The sequence below is a fragment of the Corylus avellana genome, chromosome 3 (assembly GCF_965113065.1).
Source record: "Corylus avellana chromosome 3, dhCorAvel1.hap1.2, whole genome shotgun sequence".
In the NCBI taxonomy this organism is placed as follows: domain Eukaryota; kingdom Viridiplantae; phylum Streptophyta; class Magnoliopsida; order Fagales; family Betulaceae; genus Corylus; species Corylus avellana.
This window is the reverse complement of record NC_142492.1, coordinates 6,649,179-6,669,571: the sequence shown is the minus strand read 5'-3', so window position 1 is coordinate 6,669,571 and position 20,393 is coordinate 6,649,179. Positions and strand designations below refer to the sequence as shown.

General features: G+C 39.3%; 2 protein-coding genes across 3 annotated transcripts; one reads left to right on the top strand and one right to left on the bottom strand.

Moving 5' to 3' along the window:
* The first annotated feature begins 758 nt into the window (after positions 1–758).
* Positions 759–4,837, top strand: LOC132173692 (BES1/BZR1 homolog protein 4). 2 transcript variants are annotated; one of them, XM_059585263.2, is made up of 3 exons: positions 760–1,307; positions 3,727–4,481; positions 4,559–4,837. In XM_059585263.2, exons 1-3 carry the CDS (start codon positions 1,092–1,094, stop codon positions 4,560–4,562), a joined length of 975 nt encoding a protein of 324 aa, XP_059441246.2. In that variant the 5' UTR covers positions 760–1,091; the 3' UTR covers positions 4,563–4,837. The 2 variants fall into 2 exon arrangements, with proteins under 2 accessions (XP_088370748.1, XP_059441246.2); XM_088514622.1 differs by lacking the exon at positions 4,559–4,837 and having other exon boundaries at positions 759–1,307; positions 3,727–4,503.
* Positions 4,838–13,416: 8,579 nt separating this feature from the next.
* Positions 13,417–19,998, bottom strand: LOC132175834 (uncharacterized). Its single transcript, XM_059587900.2, has 5 exons — positions 19,787–19,998; positions 17,211–18,125; positions 16,153–16,353; positions 14,278–14,473; positions 13,417–13,920 (listed from the first exon to the last, which is right to left on the bottom strand). Exons 1-5 carry the CDS (start codon positions 19,853–19,855, stop codon positions 13,736–13,738), a joined length of 1,566 nt encoding a protein of 521 aa, XP_059443883.2. The 5' UTR covers positions 19,856–19,998; the 3' UTR covers positions 13,417–13,735.
* Between the last annotated feature and the right edge of the window lie 395 nt (positions 19,999–20,393).

Genomic DNA, 20,393 nt, shown 5'->3' with positions numbered 1-20,393 from the left:
GTGTGGGGGGGACTGTGCTGGGAAGATGGCGGCTTGTTCCTTTGCTCAGCGTGGGAAACTCACGGGAGAAGGCATGTTTCAACTGTGGAAGAGAGAGGGGCATCTTCCATCACTGTGTTTCATTACCCACGCTGCAGACGCGTGTGAGGAGGGGGGGGGGGGGAATTTTTGAGACAGCGCAGGGGGGGGAAATTTTTGAGACAGCGCAGGGGGGGGGGGAAATTTTTGAGACACAGCGCAGGTTTGAGACACAGCGCAGGGGGGGGGGCGGGGGGGGGGAGAGAAACCGAACCATGACGCGTGGGAATTCTTTTGCAATGTTGTTTGAGAGAAGGGTAAAATGGGGAAAATGGGGGTTTTTTTGGGTCCAAAGTAAGGCGTTTGACCCAGACACTGAACAGTGTCTGGGTCATGCCCGTTCCCAAACAACGCCGTAATGTTTGATCTACAAATTCTTTTATAACTTAATAACACGTGTTATATTGGAGCCACGTCAGTTACTAATTTTTTTTTAATGCCTTTTAATCAATATAAGAACACGTGTTAATAAATTGAAAAAATAAATAAATAAATCTAACAATTTTTTTTTTAATGAAATCTCATGTTAGTAAATTAACCAAACTTAATTGAATTTGAGGGCGTTTTAAAGTCGACCCTCTATACCTTTATCGAGTTGATTGTCAAGAATATCACATGTAGTGGCAAAGTGGTAAATCGAGTAAACTTTTAGGGCCAAGAAACCACTGAACCCATTTAGCCCACACTATCTCCCAAACTCGCCTCATCATTTACACGCCTTTTCCCGGGTTCTCCGAGACGACTTTCGATTCCGCGGGCGGTTTTCCGGTGAGTCCGCACTCCGACCCGACCCGGTACCGACCCCAACGCTGTTAGCTCCACCGTCTCCTCGCATAGATCGGATCGGATCACTCAACCAGTCTTCCGATTGGTTATCTGAATCTTGCTATATATCTCAGTGCTGAAATTCATCAGTTGAGATGGTTTTGATCTAATTTCCACTCAATCTGAGCTTAGAGTTAACATCCTTGATCTGTTGCGAAAGCAGTTGCAGTGAATACAAGAGGAGGAAGATGACGTCGGGGAGTAGGCTGCCGACGTGGAAGGAGAGGGAGAACAACAAGAAGAGGGAGAGGAGGCGGAGGGCAATAGCGGCGAAGATCTTCGCCGGGCTGAGAATGTACGGAAACTTCAAGCTCCCAAAGCACTGCGACAACAACGAGGTCCTCAAGGCGCTCTGCAACGAGGCCGGCTGGATCGTCGAACCGGACGGCACCACGTATCGTAAGGTACTATCAACTGCTTGCTTCATATACTCCTTTTGCTTGTTTTCTGCATGCTGGGATAGAAATGGGAGGATGAATTCAGACGACAATGTTGTTGGAATATTAATTAATTAAATCTTTAAATTCAGTTTCTATGAGCGAAAATGATTTAACTCCCATTTCAGTTAAATTTTCACGTACCTTGAGCTTTTGGGATCATACTTTTTCCTTCCTTGTGTTTTCGGATCATAAGGCACCATGAATGAAACGGTTGAAGTTGAACGAATCCTTTTTTTTTTTTTTTTTTTTTTCTCTCTCAATGATTTGTGCTAACGTGCACTGCCTCTGTTGGCGCACCTTAGCGCTAGGAGTGGAGTCGGGGTCAACAGACTCCGACTCCGACTCCTGCTACATTGCACCGCCATCCGTGGCGCATGTTAGCAGACTCGCCGAGCCAGCGCTCGAGCTTCGTGCAAACGCCGGACCCGGCGGCGCACATTAGCTACTATGAACGGGATATGCTACACTACGCTGGTGTCAGTGGCGCATTTTAGCAGTGGGCAAGGCAGTGGTACTTTACCCTTTATTTCTTTATAATCACTTTTACGCGTGGAGCGCCATTGATTCTCTCAGCTTCTTTTTGAGCTTTTGGTGACTCGTAAGTCTGAGACCAACTGCATAGATCTCGAGGAGACGAATATGCCCTTCGGTTTTCGTACTAAATGACGTTGTAAAGTTCCCACTTGGGTCTGGAAAGCCGAGTGTCTAGAGTGGACCGAGATCCTGGGCAATCGACTTCATCTGGACCGTTTATTTTAGATGGACGGTAAAAAAAATTAAGTTATAAAAAAAGGAGGGATGGTTGGTGGTTGTTAGGGTGGCAGCCACTCCAAATGGTGGTTCGGAGATGAAGTTTGGACATGCCTTTCCCTGTAGTTTTGGCAGTTTCATTATTTATGGCCATTTATTCTTGCGACACTAACTAATGAATCCTCCTTTAATGAAGTTCAGAGTTAATTTCTTCTGGGTGTTGGAAGTTACTTATACAGAGCATTTTTTTTAAAATTTTGACAAAGAGAGGACGGAACTTTTTATTTTGTGTCACTTGGGAAGTGAATTGAATTAACACAATAGAGGTTAGCACTTATATCTCACATGATCTGTTAATTTCATGGTTTGACCATGGTGCTTTAGGACTAGGACAATAACTTGCTTATGCTTTCTTAATTCTTATGGTTTGCTAAGGATAATGAGGTTGTTTGTAGCTCTGTCTCTACAAATGAGATCATGGCCTGAATCATGGACCCAATATTAGAGAGAGAGAACTAATAATCACATGATCTGTTATGGTACCCTCTTGTACCAAAAAAATGTTGGTAATTTGCCTATTAGTCATTGTAACTAAATCTCCGTGTAATTGTTATGGTAATATTGAATCACTCTTAGATAAATATGAAAGCTAATAGTTTTTACTTGGAAGTAATGTCCATTCAGGTGCAATTCATAGATCACACTCCAATGCTTCTCAGAGTTGTAAATATGAAACTGCCCAACACCTTTGTGTGGCTACAGTCACCTAACGTCATCTAGGAACTTAAACTTTCTTTCGCATGTCATATCTTTTGAGTTGAGTTCTTTTTAAGGCTTGTATTCATATAAAGTATAGATCGAAAACTTAAAAATCTTGAGATGATTTTGCATTTCTTTATTTATTAGTAACCATTGTAGTGATAAAATCTTAGTACGGCTAAAGTAATTGTACCATATGGATCAGAATGAACCCTTTTGCAGGCTTAACATGATAATTTGGGTGAGGCTGAGGAAATTATTGTCTCGCGACTGGCTTTAGTGAGACTCGCACTTCAAATAATGTAGAGCAGAATTTTAGAGTACCGCTATTAATGAGGTATGCATAACTTAGGGCTTGGTAATAAAAGCATGCTAGTTCTACAAGAGTAGATGAGATAAGAAGCTGAGAAGTGAAAATTCTGATACCTCAAGATGAGGAAATTTTAGTCATTATGAAAAAAGATGCAAAAGAACGTGAGGTTAAAAACCTCTGAAGACATGAATAGAATTAGCGTGGATAGTCCTGATTCCTGAAGTATGCATTGCAAATGGTGGAATAGGGACTTTGGACATGATACTTACACCATAGGACCTGCAACAGAGTCCCAGTGCCCAAGATGGCATCTTGTTAAGATGATGAGAAATTTTTGGAATAGGATTATTCCTTTTTTACATTGCACAATCATATTTGTAAAAAGTGTAATGCATTTGAGGCTGAAAAGGTGCATGGTTCTTTTACCCTCAAGTAGAAGCAATCTGATTTCTTGTAATGTAATTATGTTGTGGCTTCATGTGAAATTCCAGTCAAATTTGTGGTTATCCTTCAACTCTTTTGTATGCTTTATTGCCACTAATCCTTTTCAATTACATGTAGGGATGCAAGCCCATTGAACGAATGGATGTGATCGGTGGATCTGCTGCAGCAAGCCCGTGCTCATCTTACCAACCAAGTCCTTGTGCTTCATACAACCCAAGTCCAGGCTCCTCTTCCTTCCCGAGCCCAGCTTCCTCTTATGCTGCTAATCTGAATTCTGATGGCAGTTCCCTCATCCCGTGGCTCAAAAATCTCTCATCTGGGTCATCATCAGCCTCCTCTTCCAAGTACCCTCATCTCTATAGCCATGGTGGTTCAATTAGTGCTCCTGTCACCCCTCCATTGAGCTCCCCAACTGCTCGCACACCCCGATTCAAAACCGATTGGGATGACCAGTCTGCCCGTCCGGGCTGGGCTGGGCAGCACTATCCCTTCCTTCCATCTTCTACTCCACCAAGCCCTGGACGCCAAATTGTTCCTGATCCAGAATGGTTTGCTGGTATTCGAATCCCGCAGGGTGGGCCAACTTCTCCAACATTCACTCTCGTCTCTTCAAACCCATTTGGCTTCAAGGAAGAGGCTTTAGCTGGTGGTGGATCTCGCATGTGGACTCCTGGACAAAGTGGGACATGCTCTCCTGCCATTGCAGCAGGCTCTGATCACACTGCTGACATTCCTATGTCTGAAGCAGTATCGGATGAGTTTGCATTTGGAAGCAACACAGCAGGGCTAGTGAAGCCATGGGAAGGAGAAAGGATTCATGAAGAGTGCGGATCAGATGATCTAGAGCTCACTCTGGGGAGCTCGAGGACCAGGTGTGTTGGTATGAACATGTGATAAGATAGATAGTCTGAATAGTTTGTTTACTTACTTGAACCATGTTATACTGCAGGTAAATGATTGCACAAGTGCAAGAATCAATGGTACCTTTGTATAAACTCTGAGCTGTTTAAGAAAAAGAGTAACAAAACGAGATCGAGATCGAGATGAACACAACCAGTAGGTCTATTTATTTCATATTTTCTTTTATTTTTTCAGATTTTATTTGTCTGTAAGTTATATATAGTTAGTTCTTGAAGGTGTGGGGTGTTTTTACAACCCGTTTCTCTGTTTAAACTAATTTCATTGAAAGGACTGATATACGTGTATGCATGAGCTACCATTTACTTGATTTGCCGTTGGAAGTGATGCTCAAGGACTAGAAAAAAGGACTAAAAGACTTCTTTACTGTAACTCAGTGGCCAAACCTTTTGTGAAAATTTGGATAGAGAAGATTTTTACCTTGTCCTTCGGTATATTCTTTGACATCGTAATGTCATCTGCATGTTATTCAGTCCACTTCCTCTTTAAGGGTATTGTTGCTTCTTTTTTTCTTAAAAAAAAAAAGTCTTTAAGGCAATTATTTCAATCCATCTTTATTTGTTACTTTTACGAGTGAGATATTTGTCAATAAAGAAGGAAGCACTTTTTAGACAAAGAAAATGGATGTGGGCCAAACCACTAAGCTTATCTCTTTGAGTGCCCTTTCTACTTTCTTTTGACCAAAGTAAAACCAATTGGTAGAGATTGGGTTATTTTTTTTATTTTTTTTTTCTTCTTATAAAAGATAAGAATGCCCACATTCCATACATTTTTTTTAATAAAGCATTGAACCTTTTTTCATGTGAGCTAGCTAAACTACAATCTTTTTTTTTTTTTTTTTTTTTTGTAACAAACCACTTCATAGAAAAGAACCAACAGAACAAAACCCTCACAAGGAGGGGAGAGAAGGGGGTGGATCTTTTCCACTACAAATGGGAATAGAGAGAGGAGGGGAAAATAAGGAGGGAATGCAGCCCGAGATAACTCTTGCTGCGGCCCTATATGCCATATGATGGGCGCAGAAGTTTGCACTTCTGTTGACTTTTCTGGCCTTCCAAAGGGAATAGGCCGGAATAAGAGAAATAGTGTCAGTAATTACATGATCAATATGCCAATCCAAGACTATAGAAGGTTGCTGTAAAGATGAGATTACAATAGAGGAGTCTCCTTCTAAAATGAAATTATCAAGATGCATAGAAGCTGCCAAGGAAGCTGCCAAAAGGGCTGCTTGAGCTTCACCATAAGTAGGATTACAAGGGGGCCTGACTTGGGAGAGGATTTTGATAATCTGCCCATTAGAATTTCTGCAAACAGCTGCTTGCACAGAGAAACTCTCTCTGATGGCTGTATCAAAATTCACCTTGAAGATGCCTGTTGGAGGAGGAGACCAAAGCTCTCTCACTGGTTTAGAGGAAGGAGTCCAAGCTGCATGGTGTTCCAAGGAAATCCGATTGATTTTTGCAGCCAGCTGGGAGGCTTCAGGGATAACACCATTATGGACTGCTTGATTTCTGGAAAACCAAAGCAAATCACAAAAGACAGCAGCATAGGTTTGGAACAAATGTGAATCTGCAAGAGGAATACCAAAAGAACTATGAGGAGTTAAAATACCTTTTATCCATTCTGGAAGACTGAGAGAGGACCATTTTAACGAGTCTAGAGGCCAATGAGAAGATCTCCAAGATATTCTAGCAAAGAAGCATCTGAAGAAGAGGTGAGAAAGTGAATCCTCTTCCACATTGCATAGAGGGCAAATTAAATTGGCAGGAGGAATGGGAAAAATAGCATTTAACCTAATCTTGGAGGGGACTATGTCCCAAGCAATTTTCCAAAGGAAGAGTTTCAGCCTGTCATTTAGCTTGAGTTTCCAGAGGAGCTTCCAATGACTGGAAGAGAGAGGGGAAAACCCAGCTGAAGTTCTCGGGCTGCTAATGAGATTATATGCAGATTTAGAAGAGAAAGAACCATTAGCAGAGGGGGTCCAGATATGCTCATCCAAAGAGAGATGGGTATATTTGATTTTTAGGATTTCCCTAACACTGACAGAATCAAAAAGAAAATGAAGGAGAGGAAAATTCCATGAAAAAGTGGAGGAAATAGGATCATAACAGAAAAGATCCGAGACTATAAGGTTGGGAAGAGGGAGCAACAAAAGAGGGGAGGCAGAAGGAGAGAAGGAAGGAATGGTAGGGATCCAAGAGGAGCTCCAAATAGGGAGAGAGGAGGAGCTATGGATTCTGTTACAGGCACCTTGAGAGATAAAAGATTGAGTTTTAAGGATACCTTTCCATAACCATGAGGAGGAGGAAGAAGAAAGGGATGGGAGGGAGAGAAAAGAACAAGAGTGGAGATACTTACCTCGCAAATGAGCAACCCAACAAGAGTCTGCATTTGAGTGAATTTTCCATCCTAACTTGGAAATGAGGGCCAAATTTACTTCTCTCATTTTCCTGACACCCAAACCTCCTAATTCCTTTGGAAGACAAAAGGAGTCCCAAGCCTTCAAAGAAAGGTTCCTGGTTTTTTTTGGAGGAAAGCCCCACCAAAAGTTTTTGAAGGTCTTGTCAAGTTCAGAGCAGATACTAATGGGAAGTAAGAAAGAGCTCATGGCATAGGAGGGAAGAGTAGCTGCCACTGATTTGATAAGAACCAACCTGCCAGCTTGAGATAAAGTTTTTGCTCTCCAACCTTCAACTCTACTGTGAACCTTGTCAAGAAGACCTTTGAAAGCTCTTTTTTTAGAATTCCCCATCAGAATAGGGAGGCCAAGATAAAGAGAAGTAGAAGGATTACAAGGATAAGGAATAATGTTGGAGATAGCTGAAGAAGTGGAGTAATAGGTGTTCTTGCTGAAACGAATGGAGGATTTTGCAGCATTAATAGACTGACCAGACCATCTACAATACTTATCCAAACAAGATTTAATGCAGCCAGCTTCAGAGACAGTAGCCTTCCCAAAAATTAGAAGATCATCAGCAAACAACAGATGATGAATAGCAGTACAATTCCTAGCAATCCGAAGACCTTTAATAGAACCTTTTCTTTCCTCTTTGAACATAAGTCTAGAGAAGACTTCAAAACCCAAAATAAAGAGGAAAGGAGAGAGGGGATCTCCTTGTCTCAACCCTCTTTCAGGGGAGAAATTACCAAAAGGGCTTCCATTAAGAAGAATGGAGAAAGATGAAGAGGAGATGCAAATTCTGATCCAGGAGATCCAAATGGGGTTGAAACCCAATTTTTCCATAATAGACAAGAGAAATTCCCACTCCATTCTATCAAAAGCCTTCTTCATATCCATCTTGAGAAACATGTAACCACCTTTGCCTCTCTTGGATTTGAAAGTATGAAGGAGCTCATGAGCCAGAATCGTATTGTCTTGGATATTCCTCTTTGGAACAAAAGCAGATTGTAAAGGAGATATGATCTTGGGAAGAAGGATCTTCAATCTGTTAGCCAAGATTTTAGCAATAATCTTATAGACTATGTTGCATAGGCTTATAGGCCTGAACTGATGAGCAGTGTGAGAGCCACTTATCTTGGGAACCAAGGCTATAAAGGTGTGATTCTGATCCCTCAAAAGAAAGTTGTTCTCAAAGAAATTCCAAATGCATTGCAGAACATCCCCTTTAACATGACACCAGTATTTCTTGAAAAAAAGGGCAGTGAAGCCATCTGGACCAGGAGCTTTAGTGGAGCCAAGACTAGATAAAGCTTGAAAAATTTCTTCCTCAGAGGGGATGGAGCATAGAGAGACATTCTCCTCCTCAGTGATGATAGGAGAGAATAAATCCAGCATTTCAGCTTCAATGGGAGGCCTAGAAGAAGTAAAGAGGGTTGAAAAGTGAGCAGAGAAATTCCCACCAATATCTGCTCTTGAAGAAACCCAATCACCAGAATTCAACTTGAGAAAGTTCACAGCATTGGATCTTCTCCTGATGAGAGTAGAAGTGTGGAAATACTTAGTATTGAGGTCCTTGCAAGTCAACCAAATTTCTCTGGATTTAGAGCGCCAGAGGATTTCTTCCTTGGTGAGGAGATTATCCAATTGCAGCTTCAAACTAATCTCCTGATCAGAAGAGGAGGGAGAGGGAGGAGATTGCTGGACAGAGTCTAAAAGGAAGAGAGTAGCCTTAATCTTTTTTTGAATGTTACCAAAATGTTGAGAGTTCCATTTCAATAAGGCTGATTTGGTATTTTTGAGTTTCTTAGGAAGACAAGTGGCAGGGTTACCAGGAACAAATTTTTGCCAAGCAGCTTCTATAATCTGACCACAAGAAGAGTCTTTGGTCCAAAATTCCTCAAACCTAAAGGGTCTAAGAAGGAACAGGGAAGAGTTGTTGGTATTTAGGGAGATGGGGTTATGGTCAGAGTTGTGGGCAGGGAGGTGGAGCAAGGAGTATTCAGGGTGAAGATGAATCCAATTTGGAGAAGCCAAACCTCTATCCAACCTTTCCTTGATAGAATCCATTCCACTCCTATTGTTACACCAAGTGAAAGGATTTCCAGCAAACCCTATATCAATCATACCAAACCGATCAATGAAGCTTCTAAAGGGGCAGTGGGAAGAGCTAGCTACTGGTCTCCCACCAAGCTTCTCAGATTGATCCAAAATAGAATTAAAGTCACCTATACACAGCCAAGAGGCTTCAAAAAGATCACCAACAGAGGCAAAAGAGTCCCAAAATGCCATTCTATCTCTTCTATTAGGAGGACCATACACACAAGAGAGAATCCATGGAGAGTGAGGAGGATCAGAAAAACACCAAGCTGAAATATTATTTTTATTGGTTATAAAGCATTCAAGGTCCACTCCTGGACGCCAAGAGAGAACCAAACCTCCACTAGTACCAGAGGGAGCAACTTGAGACATGAGAAAGAAGCCAAGCCTGTTCAAAGTAGCAGAGACTTGGGGGGGAGGGGATTTAGTTTCAGAGAGGAAAAGAACATCAGGAGATTGATCACGGATCAACATCCTCAAACTTCGAACTGCAGCAGGACGAGAAAGTCCTCTGCAGTTCCAGGATAAAATTTTCATTGGTTTTGGGGAGGCTTGACAAAGCCCCCCTTCTTCTCAGATTCAACTTCAGCAATCTCAACTGCTGAAACCAGTTTGTTTTTCCCTTTTCTAGCAGCTTTAAACAAGGGCCTAGCTGGGAGTTTTCCAGCAGAACCTGGTGTGAACAAAGGAGTTTGAGAGAGGGACAAGTCTGGAGGGTTAACATTTTCAGAGGTAGCACCAGGTCCTTTTTTATAAGAAGAGATCAAATCAGAAATTCTAGGCCTTTTCCTACTGATCTGGAGGGAGGGAGGAGAAGGAGGGCTAGGGGAAGTATTTTCTGGAGATGATAAGGAGGGTGCTTTTGGGGGACGGGTGTTATATGGAGATTTCCTTGTCTGCTTGGTGATTTTGGTTGAAGTGGGGAATGATTTAGTGGGAATAGAAGGTAAGTTGGGAATGTTGATAGTAGCCGTAGAGTTTAAATTTTCAGAAGGGATGGGCTTGAGTTGGAAGTTTTGGGCTTTGTCTGGTAAAAAGAGGTCAGTGGGTCCATATTGGGTTAGGTCCATAGAGTTGGGATCCAACGATGGGTTGGAAACTAACATGCTAGTAGAGGGGGAAAAAAGTTGAATAGGTTTCTGTAACAAGGATAAGGCTTTTAAAGTTTTTTCAAGAGGGATGTCCAATCTTGCGGCAGTTGGTGGGATTGGAGCAGGGATATTTTGTGAGGGGGTGTCTTGAGTAAGGGAGGAAACAGACCTCGGATTTTGGGACAAGAGAGATGGTTGTTGAGATGTCAGGGAGTTGTGAGGATTGAGGCGGGTTTCTAGCTGGTTTGCATGGGGTTTAGAGCTGGTCATGCATGGCTGTGTGGGATCATTTCTGAGACCTAAAACTGGGGAAGAAGAAACAAAGCTTTTCCCCACATGATGAGTCATAGCTGAAGGAGAGAGCAAGTTTGAAAAAATGGTAACTTTGAGAGAGATTTTGTACCTGGACGGAACTCTGTCAACTTGGGAGGCTTGGCAAGAAAATTGCTTGTGACCAATCAAACCACAATCCGTGCAATAGACATCCAACCTTTCATACTTCAGACTGACCCAGGTGGAAGTTCCATCATTCTTGGTGAAGGGAAACCCAGGATTCAAAGGCTTGCTGACATCAATTTCAACAAGAAGCCTTAGATAGCTACGAAATGTGTTATCAGCACCACTAGCATCATCAACCTTCACAAGGAGGCCCAATCCTTTACCAATAGCAATGGCATTTTTTATAGACATGTTGTGCAGAGGAAGCCCGTGAACTTGAATCCAAAAAGGTACTGCTTTAAGTGAAAGATCACCTAAAGTGGCTGAGGGAGACCAAACTTGTAAAGCTAGTAAGAAACCATTTACATTCCAGACTTGCTTGAGAATTCTGGATATGTGTTCCTTCTCAGAAAATTTGAACAGAAAAATGTTTGGGCCAAGAACAGCAAAAGAAAATGGGAGGGCAAAGAACCAAGCTTTGATCAGGCTAGCATTAACAGATTGATTGTTTTGTGTTTTTTGGGAGATGACCTGTCCTACCAAAGGTAGAAGTTCATCATTAACGAGTTCAGGGGAGAGAGTTTCTAGTTGAGAGGAAGGGTCCTCCCAAGTTAGAGCAGCTGTCTGAGCAATAAGGGAATCTAGTTCTAGAGTAGAGAAATCCATAATCAAAGAGCAAAGAGAAGAAGGAAAGAGAGGGAAAGAAAAGAACCCAGGTTCTAGAGGAGCTCCGGAGAGAGCGAGTTTTAAATTTCCATACTTGATATTAAACTACAATCTTCAATCCTTAAAAATCCTATCACTCTCTATTGTAAATGGTAATTACAAGAAAAGTTAGATTATGAGATAATTTTTTTACAATTATTTTTTTTAATGCTACTTTTTGGGTTTCATTAAAAGTGAGGAACTATTTTGTTTCACAAAAAAACATAAATGATCGTAAAATAGGTATATAAAGGTGAGGAAATATTTTACTCCACAAAAAATGGAAATGAACACGTTTTATTTTGTTATAAATGAAAAATAAAGAAAGTAAATTATATATATATATTGAGAAATGAAAGAAAACCCACCGTTTATATATATATATATATTGAGAAATGAAAGAAAACCCACCGTTTATATATAGTTTTTCTTCCCAGTCTTTTTTTTTTTTTTTTTTTTTTTTTTTTTAATTTTTAAATAATTTTGTATCAAATAACCTTATGTACTTAAATCAGCGAGAAGATGGGCCCACTTACTCTTTCCATTTCGTGGGTCCAATCCAACCAATAATTTCAAACCAAAAAAAATGTGTGGAACCATCATCTCAGGTCTATCTCGCAATTATAATGAACTCTATTTTCATGTCGCTATTATGTTGTTTTTAAAAGACATGATGAGACCCTCTTTCTGAGGTCTGTCCACATTTCTTTCCGATATTCCATTTTTTTTTTCTTAAGCAAATTACATTATTAAAAGGAAAAATTAGGGGGGGGGGAGAAGGAAGATAGAACTCCAACACTAACTCTAATACAGTCAATATATTGTTTTAGTACATGAAAGCAACTTAGGAAATGGGAAAATATATAGTCGTGTTCAATGTTTTTTTTTTTTTTGGCACACAACGCAAGTAAAGGGCCATAGGAATCGGAAATTTTTAAGGTCGTACTGCGGCGGCAGTAAGAAAACTTAAAAACCATAACAGATAAGATAACACTAAGAATGATTAGATTGAAGCTACTAAAGAGGAGCTCCACTATGATGTCTGGCGAGGAAAGTGCACTGCGAATGATACTTTTAAGGAATGTCTGATTTGGATATGACAATTTTAATAGACAAAAAGTGGGTACCGACAATAGAGGGGAATTTGAAGAATGGAGAGAGTAAAAAAATTGCAATATGAAACTAGGAGAGACAATGGCTTGTGTAGCCCACGTGTATCGGGGCGACATGTGAGGGACACACGTCGTGGCAGATACTTGATTATGTACCTTCAATTATGATTCAACAATGGCAAAAACCTATGTGGTGCTAATAAGCGTTCAATGAAAATACTAAGCTAATAAGGTAGTGCCAATGTGTGTTATAGCAATACTTAAGCATTTCTCTTCACACCTTGTCAGTTAAAAAAAAAAATAAAGAAAAAAAAGAAGAAGAAGAAGAGAAAATTGTTAAATTGGTCCCCACAATTAAAGATTTTAAACTTTTTAAAGCTAAATACACTAAATTAAGGGCTTTTGAAGTTTAGGAGAATGATTGCAAAAGTGTTGAAAGTTAAAAGAGAGTTCAGTGAAATTTGCCCTAAATAATATTTTCAATTGAAAACATTTTACCAGAGAAAACTTTTTACATCAAAATAAACACAACCTTATTGGATAAATTTTTTCTGTAGCATGCTTCCAACACCCATCGAATAGTCTCTTATTAAGCCAGTTTTCAGCTTCGCAATTTATTTCAAAAACCTTGTGAAGTGTCTTATTAATCAATTTCCAAATTTCCTCATTATTCCACGTTCACTTGACTATTTCCATGTAAATTCATTCTTTGAATGACACTCTAATAAAAAATCATTTACTCTTCCACAAGTAAATAGACCTCATTCAATTTTTTATTTTATTTATTTATTTTCTTTTCAATCATTTGAACTCTGAACAGTTCTCCACGAAGTCCCAAAGCAAACCCTCACTAGTATTTCATTCTCTAAGAGAGAGCAAATAGTTTTTACTTAAAAACAAAAAAACAAAAAAACAAAAAGATATGTAATTTGTTTTATTAATTACCAAACCAATCAATACTGCCCTCTTTAGCAATGAGCTTTAAGTTGCTCAACCATACGAATTATATGTACAGGCAGTGGTTTCCACGAGTTCAACACGCACCTAATTTATAATTCAATTGGAATTTCCACAATTCTTTTAGCTGTACAACCAATAGGCTCATGTATATCAAATAGAGTAATGCTAGACTCTTATGTGACTACTACACAATTTGATGATATGGCGATGAAAAACCAATGACTTTGCCACATCATTTCAGTTGTAAAACAGTCGTATAACGGAATACTAAATAACATTATTTAATCAAATAATAAAGTAAAATTTAGTGAAGGAGAAGAATGGTAAGAATCTATACATGGTGTGAGCCTCCTCTCCAACAAATGCTTTTCTCAGGAGGAAACAGCGAACCCAAAACCTGAGGGTTAGCTCTCAAGCTTCTCAAATAGATTGGAAAGAGCCTGATAAAGACTAGCAGCAGCAGGAGGTGTAGGCAAAGACCCAAGAAGAATATCTTCTGCACTGATGGATGGGTTACCATAAAATCTGGAGTTTTCTTGGGATCGGGTTGTGACTATGCTACCTTCAAGTGAGCACCCAATAAATGCACCTGTAAAGTCGATCATGAATGTCATTAGTCCATTGCATGAGTGAATCCAGAAGCTGCAGCTTCTTGGCCATACACGTGGTCATGATTCTGAGGGATTTTAGCAGGGATGTTGAATGTTATTTGCAAGTAATGATAAATATAATTGAAAAGAAAAACATTCCTAGAAAAGTCTCAGATGTGAAGGGCACATCCATTGAAAACCATAATGATGCTTAAATTAACTTTAAGGACATTTTTTTTATAGAGGCATAGGCAAGATTTGCTGTGCAGCTGTGGTGAGTGGAATATATCAATAACTAGATTTTCATTTTATAAAGGCAACAGAACCAGTAAAAGCTCAAAGTGATAAAAACTAACCTTTACTGCAGCTGTATGTATAGCAAGCAGCATAACCACCATCACCAGCACGCACATCAGCTTCAGCAGCCCGTCCAACGGTGCCAGCAGCTGCACTCAGACCAGCTCCAACTGAGAAATGCATATTTCCACTGAATGTTTCAACGGCACTTTTGGTTCTCAATACAATTATTAAATCTGCCAATTCTCCTCCAGCCTGTTTGTTATTGAAACATATACTAAGCTTCATCAGATGAAATCAACTACAGGCAAAGGAATGTTGATGTAGGATCAACAATAATCACATAAATCACACAGTGAAAGTTGGGCAAAGAGAAGAAAAAGAAGCTGGGGGGGGGGGGGGGGGGGGGGGTGTGGAAGAAAGAGAATCAATTCCATTCTTTTTTTATTCCATTAAGTCTGACTCCATTAGAGTATATTATATATTTAAGTAGATTGACTAAACCCTAATCTAGGGCAACACCCATTTATTGAATTACTAAAAACACAATTGACTCTTGAAAATCAAATAAAACATAAAACTAAATACTACTAACCCCCCAATTATTAGACCTACATAAAACTAAATTAAGGTAAAAGTTGTGTCTTGCCCCTAGCATCATTCTCCCCTGATCAGAGAAAATTCGATCTTGAATTTTGAAATATTGAAAGGTTGAAAATATATTCTAAGAAAATTTAGGGTCCAAGCCCAACCTCTCAAGTCTTAAAAAGCCAGCATCAATCTGACATGTAGGCAGCAAGTGTCCAAAACTTTTTTTTTTTTTTTTTAATGGGCCAGTAACATGTGAAGCTGAGTGGTCTGATTTGAAACAAAGACTACTTACGTGCATCAAACCACAGGCCAAAGACTTCTCAACAAACAAAGACCAAGGGCTTGTGTCAATGGTAGTAGCGAGGTTGGCCAGAGTGAGCAGCAACTGGAAGTTAGATGATGTGGAAGTCGCATGGGTGCTTTACGCCCAATCATTCCAGATAACACTTGCATCCTCTGTATTACCGCAGCTATTGGCAAAGAGTTAGCCGATGCTTATACTTGATGATTGCGATGATTGAATGGGACAGAGGTGCAGGATTCGTTGATTGAGATTCACAGGTGTCGCGTGAAGCCAGTGGCCAGGACGTCTAACGCAAAGCTTCCAGGAGCAGCAGTAACCAGTGGATAGGTAGGAAACATTGATGGTGGTGTGGGTTTGTCAAAAGGTCGGGACTTTGGGTTGGGATCCTGGTGCCGACGGCAATTGGGTGATGTGGTGGATTGCGAAGTGTCGTTGATGGATCGTGGTTCTGGGTTGTGTTCACTTTGATGGGTGGAGACTATTGCAATGGGGCTTCAACAACCCCATGTTTTTCTTTGGTTTGGGTGGTGGTATGGTTACGCCATGCAACATAACCATTGATGGCTGTCGATGTGGTGGCTTGCAACGAGTCGATGGTGGATTGTGAGTTCTAGGTAGGCTGGTTCTGATGGGATGACTGTCTGAGATGGATTTTTTTCAGGCCTTTGCAACAGTTTTGGGTGTCTTGATATTATACATTAATTCTTTTAATGGTACATCTTCTTATTGAAAACATTGTAACCCAAGCATGAACAGTCAACTTTAATATTCCACATTGTATTAAAAGTAGGAAACAAAAAAATGCAGACCCCCCTAAAGCTCTATGCTATAACTATTTTGTTGACCAATATGATGGATGTGAACTTGTACAATCTTGTATATGTTCATATTATAGTAATTTATGAGTCAGCAAATTTCAATTCCTGAACTTGTCTAACTAGTTTTACTTTCAATTCTAACCATTTATGTCGTGTATTAAGCAGATCCCTAAAAATAGTTGGAGATAGGCAGTCAAACTCTATAGATAAAACATTTATACCTGAGCTCCCCATCCAACGCCAAAGGAAGAAATGGCAGATGGTGGAGACCAAGATCCATCTTCCCTTCGAGCAACAACTAGCCCTGTTCCAATGTTGTATGTCACCATCACACCAACCTTTGCACTAGTAAGGATAGCTAGGCCTCTTGCATGTTTCAAAATAGCATCTGGTATGGACTTTTCAGGCTTCAGAGTGCCAACCTGAGCATTGGTATTACAGTATGTTAAGAATACAAGAGATCGAAAAATCAAATTAGCATTCTACCGGAAGTGTTTTAGAACTTCATTAACAGACTTTTCTTTATTTTTAATTCAATAGAAAAGAGCAACAATATATAGAAGTAATGACCAGCACAAGTGCCCAAGGCTATTGAAAGTCCTTCAAGCTATGCAGTTCCCATTCAGAGAAATAGCTCTAACAAAACATATATATATATAGAGCTATAGAACTTCTCAAAAAGACACTCGAAGTTGGGAGCCCCACCCCCCCCCCCCCCAACAAATCAAGCTGCTATATGCTAACAGTTTTTTGAAAACTCTTTTCAAAAAACAAAACACATTTTTTTGAAAACTTCTCACACCTTAATATTTGAAGAAAAATACATGTTTATTTTTCCAGGTTTGGAGGTTTGCTTATTACTTGCAAATAATAATATTAATAATAACAATAAAGTTATTAAATTATTAAAAAATAAATTAAAAAAAGAAAAAGAATAGAATAAAGAGATGGTTGTACAGCCACCCCCAACGAAGGTGTGGTTGTGCAGCCACCAGAACAGGACAAGATTGGCTACGCGATTAGAGGTAGCCATGCAGCCACTCTAACAGAATAGAGGTGTCCATGCGGCTGCCCCTTCCCCTCTGTTGAGAGGCCATATGACCACCTCTACTTTTTTCTTTTTATAAATAAGAAGTCAGTCTCCACACTTTAAAAATAAAAATGTATTTTTTATTTTTTATTTTTATTTCTGAGCTGTTGAATGATTGCCTTAAGTTCAATGGCGTCAAGCATCAATCTAACTGAATTCAGGAAACTACCCACAGAACTGAAGTGCTACCTTGTTATAACCCAGAATGGTGTTTGTAGCCTTATAAATCTCATTTTCCATGGACTGGCCCCATGGAAAATTAAGCCATGATCTCAATGTACTTAGGTCTGTCAAATCATGGGTTGGCAACTGAGCAGCACGACTTATTTGATCAATCAAGTATGATTGGACAGACTCAAGCCGCACGAAGCATACATCGCAGACTCGTTCAGGGTTCTCAGTACGGAACTTTGGGGGCAACAAACACCTCCCTTTAGAGCACCTGTTACAGAATATCCCTCCACAAAAACGACAGTGATGCCTAGAGCATATGATAGGATGAAACCGCACATTGCATAGCATACAAGCAGAGGCAGCACTGTCAGCCAACCACTTTGGAGGCTCTGCTTCAAGAATTTCCTTTATGTTACCAAAATTGGCCTCTGTAAGGGTCTGAGCCATCTCTTTCCAAGCTTGCTCAAGAATACGCTCTGATGGACTAGAAATCTTACATCCATGGACACCACCAGAAGCAATAGCGGACACTTTCCCTCGAGCTGCAAATAACATCTCAGTAACCACATCCCACATGGTCAGCTCCGTATTTGCTCCACCAAACTGATTCCAACCCATGTCCTCATCAGGGATATATCCCCCATTCTCACATGAACCTCTACTCCATTCTTCATGCTCACTCTCAGACATAGGTGGAACAGAGACAGGTATCCAAATCCCAGTTTCTTCAGAAAGTGGTGTATCATAGTAAAAAATTTTACCCTGTTTCCTATGGTCAGCACTTGAGACAATTTGCACATCATTTACACCCGTGGTCCCATGAGGCATTTCATTTCCACAATTTCCCAGCTGCGTCTTTTCTTCTTGTTCAAAATCATCAGTTGGTATCAAATCACCCTTTTCTCTGCATTCCTCCATTTCCTTAGAAACCTAATCGCCAACATCCAGGAAAAAGATCAATTTGTTAATCAGAAATATCAACAAATTTCAACAAGGAAAAAAAGCAAAATTTTAAAGTACACATTCTGTAACATTATTTACATTGCACACATCTGGCACATAAACAATCTAAATTAGGTATGATGTTACCATGCTGATAAATGATTCCACCCAATTAAGGAAGCAAATAAGAAGCACATTGAGATCTTGCCGAAATGTGAAAGATTAATTCCATTCCTCATGGAGATTTTTTTTTTTTTTTTTTTCCTTTTTTTGTTTGTTTGTTTGTAAGTAATAAGAATTGTTCTAAAGAGAGGAGTAAATTGATTAACAAAAGTTCTCATAAAGCTTACAAACTAAATTCTCACAGGGACAGGTTTGGATAAGATAATACTAACTAATGATTGTATTTCTTCAGTATGTAACCTTGGTTAGAGGATAATACATTAATCATCAAAGTTGCTGCAAGATCCTGAAATGACAAAAGGAAGCGCTAAATGCACCACGTTTTCAGGTTAATTGCACTATAAAAGCTCACTTTATGCGCTTCCAATGATTTAAATCATGCTTATCCTCAACTTGATGCGTCTTTCACTTAAGAACTCCCAAAATTGGGACTATATTTTCAAGACCTCTAATTCATACTCCCTTGAAAGCAGTGTAAAGTTCCAATAACTAGTAAAATCCAAGGTAACCACACTTTTTGTAACATTCTCAAGCACTTCCTGGAACTTTTCTTGGTTTTCTAAAATGGACTTCTACTATTCCTTGCCTGCTTCTCCACTATGTTTCTTGAGCATCAACATTTTCCTCATATATATATATTCCAAGGGCTGAGCTTCTCTCTCTGACAATTCAAATTGCCAAATAACAATAACTACCTAATTTGTAATTAACACGCTCTAAATGAATAACACATAAAGATGCATATGCATGCAACTAATTTGCTAGCCAAAATCAGCAACAATAAAGTAAATTATATGTAGTATTATGGGTTCCATTTCATATACCATTCCCAATTGATAACATCATTACCATCTCTATTCGGGGCTTGCCGAAATGTCTATTCATAGCTAGATGATATTTTACATATGCTTTTAAATTGATTGATTAGATTTGGCTGTGTGTAGTTTATTAATCATCTCAAAATGGGCAAGTCTTCATTGAAATTCATAAGCATGGTGGAAATATGTTTTGATACTAAGCAGAGAATATTATTATTATGCATATATATATATATATATATATATATATATATATATATATATAAGTATATATTATACGCCCATGACCAAGTTGATTACTTGGAAACAGATATCACCTATTACTGGCTGTGGATTGTGATTTAATCAACTAATCATTACATAGCAGAAACCTTAGTTTGATCCCCAAGAATACTGTAATAGAATTCTAAGTTTAGAACTTTTTACAATTTTCACAGTTTGGGAACCTCAAAACGACATAACTTGAACAAATATTTGGCTGTTTTACAGTTCTAGGAAAACCCAATACAAATTCCACAAAGGACAAAGCATATGAAACAAAGAGGAATTTGCGTTAGCTCGATTTTCTCATCAACCAAAAAGAGGGTTAGACAAAGTGTAAATAGAAATATAGGCAGAGATATATAAAACAAAGAGAGATTGTATTACCCGCTGAGAAAGGAATTTAGGTTGGTAGTCTTCGAACTCAATCTTAGGGTATCGGACGTAACCCTCCATGGTCGCCCCGCTCTGAGACACAGAGGGACTACGAATCACGCTGTTCTGTTTTAGAAGAGCAATGTAGACCTACATCTCATTGGCAAAGACATTCGAGAGCACTTCAATCGCGCGGACACGGGCTGTCGTCCTGATGCGTTAACAAAATGTGAAATAGCTAAGAGCACTCCCTTAGTTAGAGCATTCCCAATGGAAGAGCCATATTTTTATGTAAAATGGCTCTTCAAAACTCACTTTTATTTAGTTTAGCTAAGCCATTTTTAAGTGTCTCCACATTCGATTAGCTATATTTCTAAAAAAAATGTGGGAAAAGATCTGGAAAAATGATAAAGCAGGAGAGAGAAACACTAAAAAAGAAAATGGCTCCCTTAAAAAGTGCTGCTACATTTAACTTTTTTTTTAGCTCTTCTAATCAAATATCTATTTTACATATATTTTTGGCTCATCCAATGTGGGAGGTTTTTTGAACATTTGAAGAGCTATTATAAATAAAAGTAACATTTGGCTCTTCCATTGGGAATGCTCTTATTTCATATTT

Coding starts and splice junctions, on each gene's coding strand:
- LOC132173692 (XM_088514622.1), top strand. CDS start 1,092: ATGACGTCGGGGAGTAGGCTGCCGACGTGGAAGGAGAGGGAGAACAAC. Junction 1,308..3,726: donor ACGGCACCACGTATCGTAAG/GTACTATCAACT, acceptor AATTACATGTAG/GGATGCAAGCCCATTGAACG.
- LOC132175834 (XM_059587900.2), bottom strand. CDS start 19,855: ATGGAGGGTTACGTCCGATACCCTAAGATTGAGTTCGAAGACTACCAA. Junction 16,354..17,210: donor CCATTCTGGGTTATAACAAG/GTAGCACTTCAG, acceptor ACCAATGCTCAG/GTTGGCACTCTGAAGCCTGA. Junction 13,921..14,277: donor TACATACAGCTGCAGTAAAG/GTTAGTTTTTAT, acceptor TCGACTTTACAG/GTGCATTTATTGGGTGCTCA.